Here is a 21,987-nt window from a genome sequence, read left to right as displayed (position 1 = left end):
GCAAGTAAGTAGGTAAATCATTTGTTATAGTGACATATTTTTATGTGTTAATATGTACAGATTATACATATACAATGTATATGATAAATATTAATACACCCGGCCCAATGGACCTATAAGTCACCTCAAATGAAATTAGGTTACTATAATACAAAATATCACGTTCGTAGAAATAACAAATTATTCATGAAATTATCTTTTTGTTGACGAAAGTAAATTTTAGGATAAACATAAATAGATATTAATTTAGCTGTTTGTAAACAAAAGTATATTACAGTAGTTCCGTTTAATTTATTAATCGCATTTAATATCACTGAGAAAATTCCCTTGTTGATATAAATCATCATCTGGTCCGAGAACACAATTAATTCGTAGTGCATTTCTTTTAGAACATAAATGAAAATAAAAAAAATCCCACCTGCGCTTTCTCAAAGAAACTTTTACAGTGTGTTGTACTACTTTTGGGACAAATTATATCAAATATATAGAAAACTTCATCGCCTCTAACTCAAAATATGGACAATTTTATGTTTAGGGCGTCTTGAAATCTTTTGACATCTTCCGAAGTGCTCATTTTCAACCTTTTTAAGCTGGACCAAATCACTACTTTCCTTTAAAATTCTGGACCCAAATTTGTTGACAGTGTAATTTCATCCCCCTACTTGCAATTTGAGGCATTGAACATGGAGAAATAAATTTGGAAGGGGTATAAAAATTAATGGCAAGTAACCCACTGTCAACACTAGGGACTATATTTGAAAATCAAGGGACGACAATGGTGGTCTTGGACCATCTTGTAAATCAAGAGGCACGTTAATGGAATATAAAAAAAACACACATGCAAAACTTCATTGAGATGTTTGTTATCACGTAAACAATCTTGCTGTTACGGTGCCCTGAATGGATGGATCAAGTACTCGGAATTCTATCTAGTCTGACATCTCACGATTACAACGATTACATATAGTGCAGCGAGTTAAGTGTTAGTCATGATTTTTCGTTAAATTGATTTTATACAAAGAAAACATTCAATTTGCATGATTAGTTTCAATATATTACTAGTATCTGGTCGGGTTTAAATCAACTTGATACCATGTGAAACTCAGCTTATATATGTAGTCGTACTATCTGGGCGTAAATAATAGTTGACTATGTATAGGGTTCTGGATAGTTTTATTAATCAATGAAGCATCAAAAGAAACCCTGTAAAATAATATTACATTAAATAACAACGTATATAAATCAATTCTCTTAAAACATGTATTATATCAATCTGATAAATTTACGTAATATGTGTACTCACAAAAATTAACCAATTGACTGTAAAATACGTCACAGTTTATGAAATTAACAAAATGTGTAATTAAACCTTATCTCATCAAAATATAACTTTCTGTGACGTTCGAAACAGAATTTAACTTGTCAGAAAAGCAAAATAGAAATATAGTTTCTCAGTTAGCAAAACATTATAATATACGAATTAGCCGTTAAAACTATAAACAAACAGTCTAAGCACAATAAGCATTAATTAAGCAAATAGCAACAAGCAGTTAATTAATAAATATAAGCTAAGCTAAACAAAGCAAAATAACTAAGCTAATAAAATAATAAGCAACTACAAATGAACACTCATTCTTACCTCGTATGAGGTACAAAGGTTATGCCTCTACGTGTATCTACATCATATGCAGAACTCTGTCAAATACCTGTATAACATATACTAAATTATAGTTACTATGCACAGACTTATATAGTACTTAAAATCTATCAATCGGAGACAAAAATATTATAAAGACTCTGAAAAGTATTTATCAAGTTAACATTTTACTCATTTACTCTCGGACTCATTCTGCTCAAATATGCGGCATTCAATACGTTTATATTTACACTATTTATTCTCAGGCTTAAATTATGTAGCTCAAATGTAAATCAATAATGTGCCTGTTATAAAAGTTACGTTAACCTTTTAAATAGTTCACAACATTCATTCACCAATCACACGATACACATTCTTACTACGAATTCATGCTAAAATGGAAAGTTACTCATGCGTGAAATACTGATTAATCCGGTAATAAAATTACAATGAAAGTAAGATAAAGACAGAATATCTAAAGAGATAAGTAGGCAAACTGACCTGAAACAATCGTGGAATTCCTCCAATACAAATGATACAAAATAGGAAACAGCAAATAAAGTATATGAAACGTCTGTTCGGTTTGAACATCAATCCACAATTGAATAAAGACTTAATATAAATAAACCGCCAAAAGATATATAACCAATGAAATAGCAGAAAGTGTGCGGTCAAATCAAGCGTAAAACACTGACCATCAGAATAGTAGAAGTGAGTAACAATCAAGGCCAAACTAGTCAATCGTCAAAGTCCGTGAATATAAAATACGAATAGTACCACTCATAATTAATTACAATCCGTAATTAATCTATTTGAAAACGAAAACACAAATATGCATTAGGAATAAAATCATCTTTATTTAAAGTAAATTCAAATAGGAAATAAAATATAAATTACAAAATCATATCAGTATTTATTCAATCATGAATAAGTACACGCTAGCACATATATGTTTGACTATTTGTTTTCATTTTCTTATAAACTCTTTTATTTTATATTTTACGTTTATTTAATCACAAGATTTGCATATATTGTGGCCTGTATCTATTTTTGTATATAAATACGTCAACTATTACTATAATGATTGAGATCAATTAAGCGATTTTTTAAACTTAAGTAGACGTTTAAATCCCATAAACATATGTCAGGGGCGGATTTAGGGAGGACAGGGGCCCAGCCCCTCCTTTTGGGAATTAAAATGGTTGCTTATATATGGGGAATCACTTACTCATCACTGAAGCGTGACTGGAGCGGGTCCCCTCTTAGGCAGTCAGTCTGGTATTAACTCATCTATGAGGGCCTGTATGGGTACTATACATAATAGTGGAAAAAATCTGATTGTTTTGTACAACGTGAACAATCATAAGCGTCAAGCTACGATCATATTTAGTTCATATACAGAACTGATCTTTTTTTTTAATATTTAATGCTATGTATTTTACCAGCTTTCTAATCATGCTAAGTTTACATTTTGTAAGTTTTTATAGCTCTAATACCTAGCTTAATTTAATCATGCTTTATATAATCCGCGTATAACATGTATGTTCCCAGTTACATGTATTACCGCCATGCTTTTAGGCAGCAACCATTTGATTTTCGGGGGGGGGGGGGTGCGATGTTTTTGGAGAAAAAAACATATATTAATTTGTTTTGAGACTTATGGGTTCACCCTCAGCTGGTCACTATATATAAATGCTAAACTTGAAAGAAAAGAATTGTTTTCGACTTGTCGCCGAAAAAAAGTTTGTCTGAATACAAATCCATATAGCCCCTCCCCCCTCCCCTAAAATCAAATGGTTGCTGCGGCGCCTTAGAGCAGCAGGTTGTGTTGTGTTATTTTGTTGCATGTTTATTATGTGTTGTATTGATATTTCTTGTATATATGTCGGTTAAAAACTTTAACTCGCACTTATGGTACACTTACAAGTGACTCTAAATAAAGCGTATAAATTTTATAAATTAGCGCGAAAATATACAGGTATCACATTACACTCATGTGACTCTAACCTTAACACGTGTTGTTGTTTTGGGGTCAAGATATGAAACGACGTAGAAAATAATTTATATGGGAACTGTATCTATTTATTTATAATTGCTTAGGAAACAAAATAGGTAAGAACTTTAGTATCAGATGTAATAGTGAGAAAAAGGAGAATTATAATTTAATTCCGACACTTTGAAAGGATGTTTTCGCATTTTGTTGTTATAATGCTGTTCCGCTAACAAGACTAAGGTCAAAATGTAGGACAAGACAATCGCATAAAATACTTGATCAGTGAATACAGCACGACATTTTTCAAAAAAGAAGGGAAAAAAAACCTAGTACACAATACAATGCAATACAATATTTTTATTGTCAGTCAATTAAGGACGCCGTATTAAAGTGGGCAGTACAAGTCTGATTCAAGTCTCAGGTATTGGTATTCAGCAAAATTTACAAATACATGCATTACAAGACATAAGTTTCATCAAGGACGTATTTACCATGTTTAACCAAGGATTTGTATAGTTAGACAACTATACAAATCCTTGGTTTAACTATAATACATGTATACATCCTTGGTTTTATGCATGTAAAAGATACGTTTTCAGAATTAAATGTGTACACTACAATTATTTCTTTGTTTAATGTATTCTCCCTGGCTGCAACATCTTAAAAAATGTATATATAGTTAACATGTTTACCATCGATAACATTATCAATAGACATTTTAAAGTCTTTCATTGTCAATTTGATGCGCCAGCAGTACACTTAACTTAAGTGAAATTTCATACAAGTAATTACATATTGAATTCATTGATTATTTAACAATTAAACAAAATCAACTTGAAGTCTAAGTGAGCAGAACAATTTCTACAGAAATAATATAATAACATGTATAATGTTTATATATATCATGTATATAGTTAACTATATAATATTGATGGACAGAATATTAAATGTCATTTTATCATGTCTATATGCATGATTTAAAGTACACAATAATAAACTTACTTTTTTTATTAAAACATTATCCCCAGATGACATAAACCATATAAATTTTGATTTATTTGGGAAGCTTTTCAATTTTCAATTTTTTGATTTTAACTTTTTAAAGAAATTTATTTAAGAACTGAATGCTTCTTTTTGTAACTTGATTGGGATTGGGGTGTTGACTGAAGTACATTTTGTTCATTCTAAAAATGTGCTCACGGTCAACGCTTTTACAACCCTATGAAGTTACAAAAAGAAGCATTCAATAGTTATAATTACATATTACATATTTAGGTACTTAATTTTATTTTTGTTTCAGTTCTCATGATATTGATGATGTATCCATTAATACATTTTACTCAATTAATGAACATACAAACCTACATTATAAATATATATTCTTCAGTTTGTGAGCGAGTATACTTATTTTTATGCCAGTCTGCCTACATGGCCTAAGAATCAGGCACTGGTGAAAACATGTAAAAAAAACAACCCACCCAATTGGACATTGATTTTAGTTCATAATATTTAGTTATGCACACAAATAACATTTATTTGCGTTTTCTGTTCTGGTAATAAAAGATACAATTTGGTTGAAATGCACTAGAAATTAATGAATAAGGGGAGATAACTCTGTAATTTGCTATCATTCTAACCAATTTTCTAACAAATTTAAGTTATTTGATACACACAAACAAAAGACTAATATTTTTTTAACTCAGGATGATGGTACTTAGTATTAAATAACATGATTAGCTGGGTTAATAAAAATTTATAAAGCAAACGCTATATATTTAACTCCTTCCAAACAAATAATTTTAACCTTAATCGACTTTCCTTAAGCTATCGATCTGTATCTGTATCTGTTTCAGTGTGAGGAATTCCCTCCTTCAAAGGAGCACTTCATTTTAGAATTAGTTTAAAAGTTCACAATATATATTTACAGGACTATATTTATAGGGGTCTTCGATATACAAAAAATGCAAAAATCTACGCCCGTGGGGTGAATGTTGGCTACATTCAATGGCCCTTTCGTTTATTTGACAGCAGAGCTTTCAAAAGTTGATTTCTTTTGGTATGCAAATCATAGCACAGTTTTAAATTAATTATAAACTAATATTAATAAATGTCTATTTATTTCTAGGTTGAACACGAATGAATAAAAGAAAGATGACAGAATGCAGAACAATGAAGAAAATGTTAATCAAACAGACGAGCAAGATGTTTCAGTTCAATATGACTTTTCTATTAAATTTTCAAACACCTCAAAAAGTCAGAACTTGTTAGACAACAAAAGAACATCAAATAATAAAGATGAAACTTCTAAATCAGAAAGGGATTCCCGTTCATTGAATGGGAGTAAAAGGTCAGGGAATTATGGTGCAGTAAATTCTGAGGAATCACTGCGAAAAACCTCACCAAGTAATTGTTATGATGAGGAATTTATTGACCCAGTGGTAAATCAGGACAGCAAATATTTTGAGCCTGTAAAAAATCAGGACAACTTTACAGATGGCAAAAATGTGAACCCGACAGGAAAAGAAATTCAGACTATCATCGTTGAGACATCATTAATTTCATCTAATTCTGAGGATGAAGGACTAGAGAACAAAATTCAGGGATCTTGTGATGATCAGAGTGATATTGAGTCTCCTGATTTATCAACTCCCACATTTTCATTCCGTGCCTTAGGCAGCCGACATAAACTGATCTTAATAAGTATCTCATTGTGCAGTTTTCTGAGCTACCTGTGTTTGTCGTTGATAGCGCCATTCTTTCCTAGTGAGGTAAGATTATTATACACTTTTGTTTGTGTTATAATGTTGATATGCATGATATATCGGTTCTTTTTCACCTCATGAGGTCAGTCAGGGGTACTACTTCATGTTGTACTGTAGAAGTAATTTTTATTTACTTGAAAAAGTAAAAACAAATGAACAAATATAAGTAAATAATAATAAGATAGAAAATCATGCCCTAAATGATTTTTCCCAGGTTTAATAGCTCATAGTTTTTTTGTTAGAGTTAAATGTTTCATCTCATTAAATCAACAAAAAAACTGATTGCACAAAGATTTTAAGTATTTGCGCAAGGGTATTTGTGCAAGGCATTCAAAAATTGCTTCTTTGGGGCTTGTAAAATGAGCAGTGATAGGATGTAGGAAGATAGATAAGAAGTAAAAAAATCTGAATGTCTAAGGGACATAACTCAGCTAATTGTCAATGAGTCAACTCTCCACAAGAAACCATAAATGACAGAAATTATTATAAACAACGAAATAAAATTGAGAACGGAATGGGGAATGTGTCAAAGAGACAACAACCCAACCATAGAGGAGAGAACAGCTGCAATGCCACCAATGGGTCTAACAAGTTAAAAGTCTAAAGTTCTCCATGTTCACAATATACAAACTAACAACTTTAGGTCACTCTTCAAATTAACAACATGTACAGCATGCACAGGTCACTCTTCAAATTAAAAACATGTACAGGTCACCATATAAATTAACAACTGAAGGTCATTAGAAAAATATTGACGTAGAATTGATCATGTGTTGTGTTTATCATAATCACATGCATGACATGTTGAAGTAGATATTGTTGATTATAACTTGTATAATTATGTCTTTAGTGTTGGACAAGGGTTATCTTTGTTTGTTTTCATATCTAGTTTGGTTCATATTTCATTATCTACATGTATATGTTATGAAATTGTCTGTAACAATTTGATAAAATAAATATTTGAAATATATTCAAGGATCATTGTATATGTTGTAGATGTGGTTCACGGATTTTGATAAAGGAATAGGTGGGTGTGGGGGGGAAGGGGGTTTCCATTTGCGCCGTTATTAGACAAAATTTGTAAAAATGTGTGGAAGTGGTTAAAAGTCTAGATAATATATATACAATGTAACCATACATACTGAGCTCCAATAAGGGAGGGGATAGGAAGTCACAAGGTTTATAAGTACAGTCTTCATACATTTGTATATATATATTGATATTTTGTTTATTGTCTAAACATGCTGAAAATGACAAAACAATTATAAGTATAAAAAGAAGATCATGAGCGTTATGAGAAAACTCTTCAGACCAGACAAAACGACACAGAAATTCACCGTACAGCCTCCAACAATGAACAAAAACTCAAAGCGTATAGTTGGATATTAAATTAAAGGCCCTAAAATAACAAATGTAAAACAATTCAAACAGGAAAACTAAAGGCCTAATTAATGAACAAAATAAGGAACGAAAAACAAATATGATACAGAAACAAACGACAACAATTGAATTACAAGACACCTTGTGAACTCTTTTAAAGGCTGTCCAAGGAAAACTCAGGCACATCAGATTTCAATGAAACCTAATTAACATGAAGTCTATTAAAGACATGAATTGGAAAAAAAAATAGTTGGGGGGAAAAAACAATAAAATTTGAAACTATAACCTGTCAACATTCTTAAAAAATCTTGTAAATTTACAAGGACGTGTTATAATAATCTGATTAGAAAGTTCTGTATTTTTTACATTTTTATTAGTTTAAGATGAACCACTAATGTTTAGCAAATGTTTAGTCATTGATATTTGGTATGCGAATGTATTGGCCATTGTAACGGCATTTACAAGTTTCATTTCCATGGACATGATGGAGATTATATAACCCCACCCCATCATTATGGTTCATTGACTATGAAAAATTACATGATAAATTTTGTGTTTGGGTTTGTTTAAAAGGGAGACCTTATAAAAAGTCAACAGTATTATAATATGAACAATGATCAAGTTGTATTGACATTGGCAAATTAAGAAATAATTCATGGGGGCTTGAATATATCGTTATTTTACCACGGGTTGGCCCTTTATGACAAATATTTTACCCTGAGCGATAGCGAGGGGTAAAATATCGGCATAAAGGGACAACCCGTGGTAAAATCTAGATATATTCAAGCCCCCATGAATTATTTCGATTCTAATAGGACAAATACGGCAATTTTTTGGGATCGAAGCGCTCTAGGTGGAGGCCATTATTTGCCGTTCCCATAAATTAACGCACTTTTAGATTGGCGTAAAAGAACGGAGCAAACAGAATAAGTCACATGCTCAAACTATTCACAAAACATATTTAGATAGATTTGGATGAATTTTAATGATAACTCACTTATATGTGATCATATGTCGTCTATGTATATAAAAAATGGGCTTATACCACATTTTAGCATCGTTTGTTTACATTTACTTGTTGTGATGATTTTTGGTATCAAAAGCGTGTATTTTCCCGTAAAATGCTTAAATGATCTTAAATCATAACGTCATCATTCTATGACGTCGGGTACTTCATTCATAATAAAACATATGACGTGGGAGTACGATCGGAACAGCCAATGCAATATATTCATATTTTACCACGGGTGTGTACTCAAAGCGTTTGAAGGACGTCATGTTAGAATCTAATATATACACTGGTTAGAGGTAAAGGGGGAGGGTTGAGATCTCACAAACATGTTTAACCCCGCCGCATTTTTGCGCCTGTCCCAAGTCAGGAGCCTCTGGCCTTTGTTAGTCTTGTATTATTTAAATTTTAGTTTCTTGTGTACAATTTGGAAATTAGTATGGCGTTCATTATCACTGAACTAGTATATATTTGTTTAGGGGCCAGCTGAAAGACGCCTCCGGGTGCGGGAATTTCTCGCTACATCATGTACATTGAAGACCTGTTGGTGACCTTCTGCTGTTGTGTTTTTTTATTTTGGTCGGGTTGTTGTCTCTTTGACACATTCCCCATTTCCACTCTCAATTTTATTTTTATGATATATATATATATCTTTTTTGTTTGTAATTTTAGGCAGCCACCAAGAATGTGAGTGATTCTGTGTCAGGATGGATATTTGGAATTTTTGCTTTAACCCAGTTTTTAATATCACCTGTATCAGGTAAATTGGTAAGTAGATATATTGTCTATTTTCTATTGTCCATATAAAGAGAGGCTTTTTATTGATTATATATATAGACAACAACACAACAACACACCTTATCAAAAGAGAGGCACATTTTTTTGGGGTGGGGGGAGAGGGTGCAGGGCACTCATGGCACTAGGGCCCTTTTATTAAGCATTATGTATATGTTTATATGATAAATGCACAGACTTTTTACAGATAATATTACTCCAAAAACGGCTTGATAGGACCCCTCCCCCTTTTTAAAAAATCTATGATCTGCAACTAAGAGACCTTAAGTAAGATGCAGTCTTTATTAAATGAAAAATTTTCTGATGATTATATAGAATATAGAAAATGTGGTCAGACAACATTAATTATATATCAACTCATCAACAAACATCATTGTTCAAAGTTGATGAATTAAAAAAAACTTTACAGTCATCAAATACTAATTATACACTTGTCCATGTTGTTTAATCTAATATAGTTTAAAGATGGGGGTTCTAAATTAAAATTGATATTATTCTTTTATAATTTGCCAAGCAACAGGTAGCACAATTGTTGTAATAATTTTGGATTATTATTTGTTTTTAACTGTGAAAGAAAAAAATTATAAATAATTAATTTTAAACTTTTAAATAAAATTTGAGAAGATACTTATCTTATCTTATGACAAGTACAATGTGTTTTCAGAAAATAATAAAAAAAGAGGTTAACACATTTATCAACATGGTTAAAAAGTCTTACTACAACACAAAATGAGTGAATTTAAAACAAGTTAAAATACCTGAGTTATCTCCCCTCATATGGCATAGTATTTTTTTTTAACAAAATTAAAAATTATCAATTAGAGTTAAAACAGTCATCATGATTATTCAAAACACATAGTTTTCTTCATTATATGAAAAGTCTTTATAATGTGAGGGTACCCAAATTGCACCTAATTTGACAGTTTTTTCCCCTACATTTATTTCTGGCCAGATAAAAGTTTCAATTTTCTGTTTATTTTATAGATGCATCCTTATTTACTGTCATACTTTAAAGTTTTATTATTTATATTTTTAACTCATATTGAATCATACTATAAGTTATATGGTTTGCGACATGTACATGTAGCAAGTCACTGTTGCTGTTTTAGGCCACCCTTAAAAGAATCTGTTTTTGATGTTGCCTACCCATACCTTGTACGGTTTGGAAGATAAGTAGAGATGTAATTTGTTTGGGCTGACAACTTTTAAGTTACAAATTTAAGCCAAAGATAATTAGAAAATAAAAAAAACGAAGAAATTATAATGATCTATGTTAATAAAGTTTTATTGCTAAGCTGCCTTTTAGGCCTTTTTAATGCAATGTAGACGACATCATCAATTTTAATGTTATTTTTAGCCTTTTAAGGTTGTGTCTGAGTATTTGGTCTTTTGTTTCTTTAAACTTTATATATATATTTTATTTTAGTTGCCGTTGATGGGGTTGAAGTTCATGTACATTGGTGGTCTATTTTTAGCAGCAGGCTGTACAGTATTATTTGGGTAAGTCACATGTACAGTTATATGTTATATAATAGTTGTGAATGAAAGACGTGTTTACACTAGGTTTCATAGGTATTTTATTTTGTGGTTTCCATTAAATAGAAGTAATATTAAATGAAGGTTAAATTTCTGTGGGAGTTTAAAATTAGTGGATATAAATTTTTTTCCTCAAAATAAAAGAAATTAAATCTCCACGAAAATTTCTGCTTTTACAGTATGAAGCATGCATTATACATGTTATATATATATATTCAAAAGATAAAACCAATTAAAAATTGAAAAAAACGACTATAGTTTAAAGGAGATGTGGGATGAGTGCCAATTAGACACAAGTCACAATGTGTAAAAAGTTAACCATTATAGGTCCAATTACAGCCTTCAACAAAAAGCCTTTATTCACACCAAACAGCAATCTATAAGAGGCCCCATAGAATACTAGTGTAAAAGCATTCAAATGGGAAAACCAACGGTCTAATCTATATAAAAGGTGAGAAACAAGAAACACATATGACCCAAAGCAACTAATGACAAGCAGTGTACATCAGGCTCCTGACTTAGGACAGATGCAAACAAATGCAGGGTGCTAAAACGATTTAACTAGAGCCAACCTTAACCCTAACCTGAAACAATAGTTTACATTGTAACATGATAAAATAGAATGATACAATATAAAATGCATGCCATAGCAAAAAAATAATGAAATATATGCATTTTATTCTTTGAATTTGGATTGTTAACATTCGTTTAATATTGATACAGTCATCAATTTAAAAATTTTCATTTTAATAGTAATATGAAATTGTCAGATCTATTTTACAGGTATAAATCAATTTGTCACAATTATTTTAGGCTTCATTTAAAAGGATATTCTGAGCAAATTGACACTATTGATACCTATTCTAATATTAACCCAGGCAAGACTTTCCAGTGTCTGCACTCATGCATATATTCTAGATATTTGTAATCTTATATTTCACAGGATTCTAATCTACATAAGTTCATAGACCCTTTCTTTTTACAGAATGCTAACCTACATAGACACAAGCACTGAGAATATCACCTTCATTATTTATTGTTTCCTACTGAGAATCATCCTAGCTATAGGTTGTTGTGGTCTACAGACTGCAAGCTTTGCTCTGGTTGCCAAAGAATTCCCAGACTCTGTTGCTACAGTTTTTGTAAGTACAAGTCTTATTTGACACTTTATTTTGTTTCTTCATGCATATCTAGTACTATATAAATAAATTGTTCCATTATTAACTTTTTTGTTTGTATTTCAGAAATGCAGAGTGAGCTTTTCTCATCATTTAGCATCCGTCATATCTTACCAACAATTTATTTACTTTGTCATAACATGCACCCTCAGATCTGTTCCTACTGTCTTTTTGTTGTCGGGATGTATAAGTACCAGGCCACGTCTACTTGTATTTTTGTCCATCTGATGAGTTAAGCTTATTTCAACTGATTTTTTTAGTTCGTTCTTATATTGTACTGTTATACCACTGTGTCCAGGTTAGGGAAGGGTTGGAATCCAGCTCACATGTTTAACCCGGCCACATTATTTATGTGTGTGCCTGTCCCAAGTCAGGAACCTGTAATTCAGTGGTTGTTGTTTGTTTATGTGTTACATATTTGTTTTTTGTTCATTTTTTTATATAAATAAGGAGGTTAGTTTTCTCGTTTGAATTGTTTTATATTGTCATATCTAGGCATTTTATAGCTGACTATGTGGTATGGGCTTTGCTCATTGTTGAAGGCAGTAAGGTGAACTATAGTTGTTAATGTATGTGCCATTTTGGTCTCTTGTGGACAGTTGTCTTATTGGCAAGCATACCGCATCTTCTTTTTTTATATCACATCAGTCTGAACCGATACAGTATCCTAAATGGCACCCATTACACCATAACAAAATGTCAAATTTAACAACTTTTGGTAAAAAAGCATCATTGGGGTATCTATTTAAAATCATGTGTTTAAGTAATCTGCTTGCCAACCTATAAGGATGACATGGCTTAGAATAGAACATAAGGGAAAATGCAAGTTTTGTCTAGAAAACCACTTTAAATAGAGAATATTTGCAAGCCTTAGGACAGAAATTGTTTAAAATGTGGAGCTCTTACTATTAATGTTTGTTAATGGCAGAACTGTCAGACAACTTATGCATGTTTATTAGAACCCTTTATGATGAATTTGACTATTTAATTTTTTTTTGGTCATTTATCTCTTAAAATATAGCAATAGGATTTAGAATATATCTACATGACCATAATTGTTATTGCCCTTTAATGACAATTGTTCCTACTTTTGTCTATTATCCTGAAAAGTTTAATAGATTGATTAAAACTTTAGATTGCCTAAATGAACAGCAAACTTTCAAACTAATAGACAACTTTGGAGTTCAACGTATTTCTGTCAAAATCTTTGGTTTTAGGAAACATCATTCCTGCGTTTAGGGACATCGTCATGCACTTCTGTTCTAATGTTGAGCAAGTGGTTGTAAAACTATAAAACTATATATTGCAGGAATTATTCGGTAAATTGAATTCTCATAATTGTCTTTCAGCACTGTTGTCATTAGGGAATTGTGATTAAATACCTACAGAACAAATATTAATTCTTGTTGGTCCTGCACAATGACAATCCCTAAGTTGCTTGATGAAAGTTTATAGTGCAGGGATACAGGTGATTCCCTTAATCTGGCAAATGATGTCATAAAGACATGCATAATTGATAAGTTTTTTATGATGATGAATAAATTGGAAAGTGGTCAATTGATTTTTTGTAGATTTTAAAACTTTGTTATACAGATTCTATTATTGTTCTTCCATTGTTGTAGTCTCATACTGACATAACATGTATTCATGTTGGGTTGTTGTCTACTGGTATTTAGAATATATATCTCAAGTTTTGTCTCATTTATCTTATCAGAAAAATTCAACAGGTTCAAGTGAGTTCTGACTAGTACTACGTTTTTGCAATGCTTTAAAGATGAAACATTTCTCTTAAGGCTTAACTGTAGCATGGCATAAACAGAATTCTAACATGACGTGCTTCTTTCGCTTTGTAAACAACACTGTGATAAAATTCTCGATATATCTATACTTAGCGCAGACTCCGTGGTGTACATAATAATGGCTGTTACAATATACTTCCCACGTAAATCCACATGTATTGAAACCTATTTGCAAACCCTTTGTCGATTTAATTGTTTTAAAAATTGCAATTCAGAAAGGACAAAATCACTTTTATTCTTATTCGGATGCATAATAAAAAGAAGTCATGCATAAGAGCTCGGAGAAACCAACAAAATAAAAATAAAATAAAATTCCGCGAAAGTCTATTAATGTTTTTGGCGCATTTAAGTCATTTCAAAACATGATGTGATACAAATGAAAACTCTAGAGTTGAACGTTTTCTGTTACGTTAACTATTGACATGTCGTTTACTATTGTATTAAAATTGATTATCAAGGTAGGTTATGTTTGATTTTCTATTCTATTGCATTATTCGCATATGTACTGATTTCAGCAAGTCAACATGGCGGCTCATTGGTTACGAAATGTCAACTTTGGATTTGACGGTAGCTCACGGGAAAAACATAGTAAATCAACATGACAATTGTTGGTTTTGAGAATGAAACATATTTTTTTTCAGCGGTTGTTCACGAAATGATCCGTGCAAGCTACGGATCTATTAAAATGATGAGCTTTATCTAACAGGGAGTAAAAAAGAACAGCCATATACACAGATTTACCCACCCTCGCTTCAGTTTTTTAAATGATCGTATTTGTCCTATTAGAATCGAAATAATTCATGGAAGCCATAGATTATTGGAAATTTACACATGGCCTGGGCCGTGATATTTGTTGATTTTATCCCTCGCTAACGCTCAGGATAAAATTCGAATATCACGGCCCAGGCCATGTGTAAATTTCCAATAATCTATGGCTTCCATGAATTATTTCTTAAACATAACATGATTACTGCTTTTAGCATGCCAGAATCATTTAGAAATACTGTGGAGTACTTATTATTTATGGAAATTTAATTTTAATGGATTTCAGGGGAAGCTAAAGAAAACATTCAAGAAATATAAGTTTTGTGTAGTCTTCTTGTCTGTGTTCCATTTGTTCAATCCATGAAAAAAGGATCCATACAAAAACATTTACTTTTTAATGCCTAAAAAAATGTATCCTAGAATTAAGCATAAATCATGATTAATAGAATAGTAGTGTAAAATGAGGGATATTGTACACATTGGAGCAGGATATGCTTACCCTTCAAGAGCTACTGCAATCACCATCGGTTTTAGGGTTGGTTTGTGTTTTATATGTTGTGTTCTGTCTACATGGTATATTGGAATTTTGTTCTAATTTTTGGATTGACACTAATTCCTCCAAATAAAAACTAAAACTTATACTTATAGGTTTGAATATTTGTTTGGTATACATCAATCTCCTTCTTCATGTTTCTGACCTTATAATTTAAGCAAACAAACTATGTAAGTGTACCAGTGTTACTGTTAAACATTTTAAGATGTAAAACCTAATTTTTTGTTGCTAGCAGCTGGCATGTGTGTTTTCGAACGTATGTGCACATTTTTGCATTCTTATCTGCATCTATAAATTATTGCTTTAATATGACTGGTTCTTTGTGTTATATAGTAAGCTTATGCATCAATATGCACATTTTTTGGTAAAGTTTCTTTTTTTATGTTTTTAACTCAATAATACATTTATTTGGACTAGTTTGAATCTCGGTCTATTTCTGTAATTTATTCTTACATACTTCTGATTTTTTAACCCTGTATGCCTACATTGCCTATGTAAATTTTAAAATTGTTTGTATGCACAATGAATGAAAAATTTATTTGACGTATATAATTATTCTGACGTCAGACACTCAAATCAATCCATGTGTTCGTAGGTAGTAGATGTTTTTGTGTCCTGTTAAATTGTTCCTTTTAAAATTTTTATACGATGATGACTGATGTACCCATATTGTGACTGTTTATTTAACGCATCATGTAAACCCTACTAAAAATAATCAGTGGAATTCCACTGAAATCCCACATAAATCTCACTTGGGAATTCCACTGGTTCCCACTGGAATTCCACTGGACAATTTTGTCGGGATTTTTAGAAGATTCCAGTGGAATCTCAGTGGAATCTCAGTGATATTTTTAAAATCCCACTTGGATTCCAGTGGAATCTCAGTGATATTTTTTCAAAAATCCCACTTGGATTCCAGTGGAATCTCAGTGATATTTTTAAAATCCCAGTGTGATTCTGGGCAATTTCCACTGAAATTTCAATGGGATCCCAATGAAATTTCAATAATTCCAGTGGGATTTTAATGCAAACCCAGAGAAATTTAAATGGATTCTTCAACACTATGTGTAGTGAAATTATTTTAAATTCCAGTGAAAACAGCAGATCAATCACGTTATTTTTTCATGTCTTAAATAGTTTATTGTCTTTTTTTTTGGAAATGCAAGTGAAGTGTATAAGTTATTCTTTACTTTGATTTGTATTGGTCTTTTATTTTACTCTAACATCATAGGCCCATATTTACATGTATGTCTTGCCATTTTTAAAATCTCAAATTTGATCCACAATCATGATAATTGAGTACATATGTACTAATTAAGTTTTAAAAGATAATACTTTTTGCTTTTTTGGAAAAGATGTCTCTATATATATTAAATTATTACAGTCATACTACAGATCTCCAATTTTGCGAAAACTAGCTACTATTGAATAATATTTTATTGAAGAGATTGTCTTAAAGATATATTAGTCATGTGTCATACTGTGACAATCCAATAGTAATTATGTATATGCAAAAAATGCATGGTTTTATAGTTATTTTCTTGATCCTACATGGTCACAATTTATTTGAAGGAAATGATAGTTTCATAATTTTCAAAAAGGTTGAAATACTTATTCATAATTTGTACTTACCAGAAGATTTAATCCAAAAAATATGAAAACATCAATCTTCACAAATCCAATAGTCATGTCATCAAAAAAATACATCTTCACTTTTTAATATCAATAGAATATAACTTTTGCTCTTTTAAATTTTAGTCCACAACTCTACATCCATGGTAAAATTCATATTTTGGTCAAGATAAATAAGACATCTTTTCTTGTAATGGCTGCAAGTTCAAATTTTGAATCTGACCAGTGTTGGGGTTGTATCTATAGGGAGTTGTTTGATTCCTTGCAATGTTTTCCTAATCATACTATTAAATTACCTAAATCTTAAATATCTTATATATATTATAATAAATAAATGATATTTACCAACTTTTATCTATTATTTTTATATTTTGAACTGTAGAAATTTAAGAGAAATATACAAAGACATGTGGTCTCCTTCATTGGGCTCCATTGAGTGTGTACATATCATTTCCTGTCCATTTCACAGAGGCAAATTGAAAACAGATTGGCACATAACATTTCTATTACTAATTGATAAGAAAGAGACTGCTTGGAAATAATATTTGTGTATAATCATGATATAATACTTAACTAAATATAGAGATAGACTTAATAATTAATTGTACTTGAAAATAAATAAATTTTAATTACCTGCAACTCCTTTGTTGAAAAATTCAAAATTAAATTGTCTTAAATACTGTTAGTGAAATAAGTATATATATTCTAGTCACTTTATACATGTTTAAATGTACACATATAAATAGCAACACATAACATTTTTCAGGTCCATCATCATTTAATTATCAGCTAAATTCATTGAAATTTTTTATAATGAAAATTCTACAAGTCCAACATCCCACTGGAATTATATATTTATAAAAGACACATGTCCAAATTCCAGTGGGATAATTAGGAATGACAAAGTACAAATTTCCACTGGAAAATATAGAAATAATCCAGTGGAAATGCCACTGAGATACCATCGGGATAAACTTCCCATTGGGATTCCACTGACACTCCAAAACATTCCAGTGGGATTCCACTGGATTTTTTTCTCCCACTGGGATTCAAGTGAATCCCAATGGTATCCCACTGGAATCCCAAGTACATTTTCAGTAGGGAATGTAGCGGAATTTGATGAGACTGTTATTAAAGTGAGAGGGTTAGCGCTATAGAACCAGGTTTAATCCACAATTTTCTACATTTGAAAATGCTTGTACCAAGTCAGGAATATGACAGTTTTTGTCCAATCGTTTTAATGCGTTTTGTTTTTTTGATTTTGCCATGTGATTATGGACTTTCCAAATTGATTTTCCTCTGAGTTCAGTATTTTTGTGATTTTACTTTTTGCTACATGAAGTACAATTTCAGAAAAGAAAAGAAACCATAATATACATGATATTTCAATTATAAAACATACTGTACCAAGTCAGGAATATGACAGTTGTAATCACTTTGTGTGATGTGTTTGAGTTTTTAATTTTTCCATTTGATAAGAGACTTTCCATTTTGAATTTCCTCAGAATTCAGTATTTGTGTAATTTTACTTTTTATATCTTATACATAAAAATATTCATAAACAATCCCATATTTTTGAAAAGCGGAGTGATGCAATCGAAGATGAAAGATATATGAACAGTGTAAAAATCCCACATTCCCAAATGAAGAAAGTGCTAAATTTAATGTTGCAAGTAATGTACCTAGCATTTAGAATGAAATGGGGATTATTAACTGATTACAGGGTATGGCTGAATTATTGTGTTAACTGAATTACAGTGTATGGCTGTTTTATTATGTAAACTGAATTACAGTGTGTGTAAGCTATATTATTGTACGAATAAACTGAATTAGATTTTGTTTGTAGTATCATAATAGTAATTTATTTGGTATAAATATCTATTTCAGGGTATAACAGAGGTATTTGTTGGAGTTGGCTTTATGTCTGGTCCTGCTATAGGAGGATTTCTGTATGGTGTAAGTTTTTTCCATATATTTTTTTTACTAATAACTGTTAAAATGATGATTTTTAAAGGGCACTTATTTTCACAATTGTCTTCATTCAAATTGAAAAGTTACTCATGATTTAATTAAAACATATGAATGTATATTCATAAATTTGTATGCTGCAATGAAGACCCATTGTTGGACTAAGACAGTCAAACTCATAGATTGAAAATAAACTGACAACGTAACACAATGGCTAAAAAATAAAAAAAAGTCAAACAGACAAATAAAAGTTCACAAGACATAACACAGAAAACTGAAGACTTAGCAACAAGAACCCTAACATAAACAGGGGTCTAACATGTTATCCATTCATTTGATGTGTTTGAGCTTTTGATTTTGCCATTTTGCTGCTTAGGAACTTTCCATTTAGAATTTTCCCTTAAGATTGGATATTTTTTTATTTAACTTTTTGCCGTTATCATTTATGATTCTCTTCTTTAGAACATTGTTGTCCTTCACATTTTATTTTGTTTTCTTAGAGTGGAGGTTTTATCATGCCATTTGCTGTAGTTGGTGCTATCATGTTTCTCTGTGTCCCATTTAATTTTTGGTTGATTCCAGTAGATAGAGGTAAGAAATCATACTATGCTTTTTAAAGATACAGGTAGAAATTTTGAATTTATAAATTGATTTCAGTTTTTTTTTTATCATACCACATCTTATATCACATCTTGATTTAAAAAGCAAATTACAAACAAAGGAATTAGCAGGTGAATAGACCATTAATTGTAATGCGACTTTGTTTCCAATTAAAAAAAAAGATAGGAATGTATTAGTAACTGATACAGTACTTGCAACCTTAGGCGTTACTGTTTGACGTGAACTTGACTGATCGGTGAATGATCTGTGACGGATGTTTGACTGATCGATTACTGATCGGTGATCGGTGACCCATAGGATCCGTCAGATAAGTCAGATAACCTATGTGAGAGTTACCGTGATAACGGTCATCGATCGATCAGTAAATCAAATTTATGCACGGATCGGACGGATACATATATATTTCAAATTCTTATGTAAACCGAACTCAACATTGTTTACGAACTATGAACGCGGACCTAGACGAAAACACCATAATTTACCCGTTAATTTGGTTGCAATAAAAAAGTAAAAATAGTATAACAGTTATATTGGTTCTTGATTAAAGCGTTAAATTGTTTGTGTTGATTAATAGTTTAAAAATTGTAAACATTAGATAGAAACATATATAATACATAATAGTATTATATGTCTCAGTTAACATTAACTTCTACCTACGAAAATGCCGATAATCCGCCATTGGAGTTTTGATCTTTGTATAGTTTAGAAAAGGTCGTTTTTCATAAGATTAAAAGAATTAAAAGAAATCATATTTAAAATTTATGTGCATTGTTTAAAACTACCAAAAAACTCTCTTTTATTTAAAAAAGACACTGTTTTATTTGAAATCAGTTATTCCAAACAACTCGAGATAAATATTTTCATTAGAATTGAGATAATAAGAATTAAAATAATTAAACTTTTATTTTTGTGGAATAAGAATGCAGTTATTGGTTTATTTTGATACACATTATTAACCGTCATATCATTTCAGTACTTTTTGTACATCAAGATTGGCTGTTCTTCATAAAATACATGTATGTTTACTTTAAGGAAAAAATTATTAAATTTTAGTATGCGTTGCCTGAAATGCAAATTTTTCTTCTTTATTCTAAAAATTATTGACCGCCATTTGATTTTTTGTACTTTTTAAAGTTTAAAATAGTGGTTTTTTTTCATGAAATTAAAAGAGTGTCATAGAAATCATACTTAAATTTTATGTCCATGGTTTAAAATAACTAAAATTAGTATTCTTTTTATTAAAAATGATGCTTTTTTATTTAAAATTAGTTATTTTTACAATTTTGAGACAAGTCTTCTTATTAGAAATTACACTTTAATTTTTGTTGAATAAGAATTCAGTTGTTGATTTATTTTGATACAAATTATTAACCCTCATATGATTTCAGTAATTTTTGTACAACTAGGTTGGCGGTTCTTCCTAAAATATGCCTACTTTAAGGAAAAAGATATTACATTTTTGTATGCATTGCCTAAAATGCAAATATTTCTACACTTTACTAAAAATTATTCACCACCATTGGATTTTTGTATTTTTTTTAGTTCAGAATAGTTTTTTTTCATGAAATTAAAAAAGTGTCAGAGAAATCATACTAAAACTTAATTTGCATTGTTTAAAATAACCAAAATTAGTCTTCTTTTTATCAAAAATGAAGCTATTTCATTTGAAATCAGTCATTTTTACCATCTTGAGACAAGTCATCTAATCAAAATTAAGATATACTGAGAATTTAAATACTTAAACTTTTATTTTTGTTGAATAAGAATGCAGTTGTTGATTTATTTTGATACAAATTATTAACCGTCATATGATTTCAGTACTTTTTGAACATCAAGATTAGCTGCTCTTCATAAAATATGCCTACTTTAAGGAAAAAGATATTAAATTTTTGTATGCGTTGCCTAAAATGCAAATATTTCATCATTTTACTAAAAATTATTGACCGCCATTGGATTTTTGTACTTTTTATAGATTAGTATAGTTTTTTTTCATGAAATTTAAAGAGTGTCAGAGAAATCATACTTAAATGTTATTCGCGTTGTTTAAAATAACCAAAATTAGTCTTCTTTTTATTAAAAAATAAAGCTATTTCATTTGAAATCAGTCATTTTTACCATCTTGAGACATTAGTCATCTAATCAGAATTAAGATATACTGAGAATTTAAATACTTAAACTTTTGTTTTTGTTGAATAAGAATCCAGTTGTTGATTTATTTTGATACAAATTATTAACCGTCATATGATTTCAATACTTTTTGTACATCAAGATTGGCTGTTCTTCATAAAATATGCTTACTTTAAGGAAAAAGAGATTAAATTTTTGTACGCGTTGCCTAAAATGCAAATATTTCTTCACTT

At 30.5% G+C, this 21,987-nt stretch overlaps 1 protein-coding gene and 1 long non-coding RNA gene across 3 annotated transcripts in view; one reads left to right on the top strand and one right to left on the bottom strand.

Moving 5' to 3' along the window:
• Window positions 1-1,113: 1,113 nt before the first annotated feature.
• On the bottom strand, window positions 1,114-2,540 carry LOC134700972 (uncharacterized). Its single transcript, XR_010103999.1, has 3 exons — window positions 2,138-2,540; window positions 1,640-1,706; window positions 1,114-1,203 (listed from the first exon to the last, which is right to left on the bottom strand). It is a non-coding gene; the product is annotated as an uncharacterized LOC134700972 (long non-coding RNA).
• A 1,096-nt stretch (window positions 2,541-3,636) lies between these two features.
• Window positions 3,637-21,987, top strand: part of LOC134700956 (MFS-type transporter SLC18B1-like) — a 29,497-nt gene continuing 11,146 nt past the window's right edge. Inside the window, exons 1-7 of one of the 2 annotated variants that reach the window (XM_063562101.1) lie at window positions 3,637-3,748; window positions 5,755-6,397; window positions 9,453-9,548; window positions 11,002-11,075; window positions 12,097-12,253; window positions 18,926-18,994; window positions 19,507-19,597. In XM_063562101.1, coding sequence (XP_063418171.1) covers window positions 5,789-6,397; window positions 9,453-9,548; window positions 11,002-11,075; window positions 12,097-12,253; window positions 18,926-18,994; window positions 19,507-19,597 — 1,096 coding nt within the window. In that variant the 5' untranslated portion in view covers window positions 3,637-3,748; window positions 5,755-5,788. Of the gene's footprint in view, window positions 3,749-3,878; window positions 4,051-5,754; window positions 6,398-9,452; window positions 9,549-11,001; window positions 11,076-12,096; window positions 12,254-18,925; window positions 18,995-19,506; window positions 19,598-21,987 lie in introns of those variants that run through there. The other variant, XM_063562100.1, reaches the window with a different exon arrangement.

This window comes from Mytilus trossulus, unplaced genomic scaffold (assembly GCF_036588685.1).
Source record: "Mytilus trossulus isolate FHL-02 unplaced genomic scaffold, PNRI_Mtr1.1.1.hap1 h1tg000210l__unscaffolded, whole genome shotgun sequence".
NCBI classification, from domain to species: domain Eukaryota; kingdom Metazoa; phylum Mollusca; class Bivalvia; order Mytilida; family Mytilidae; genus Mytilus; species Mytilus trossulus.
Note: the sequence above shows the minus strand (reverse complement) of the source record. Positions and strands in the feature narration are given on the sequence as shown.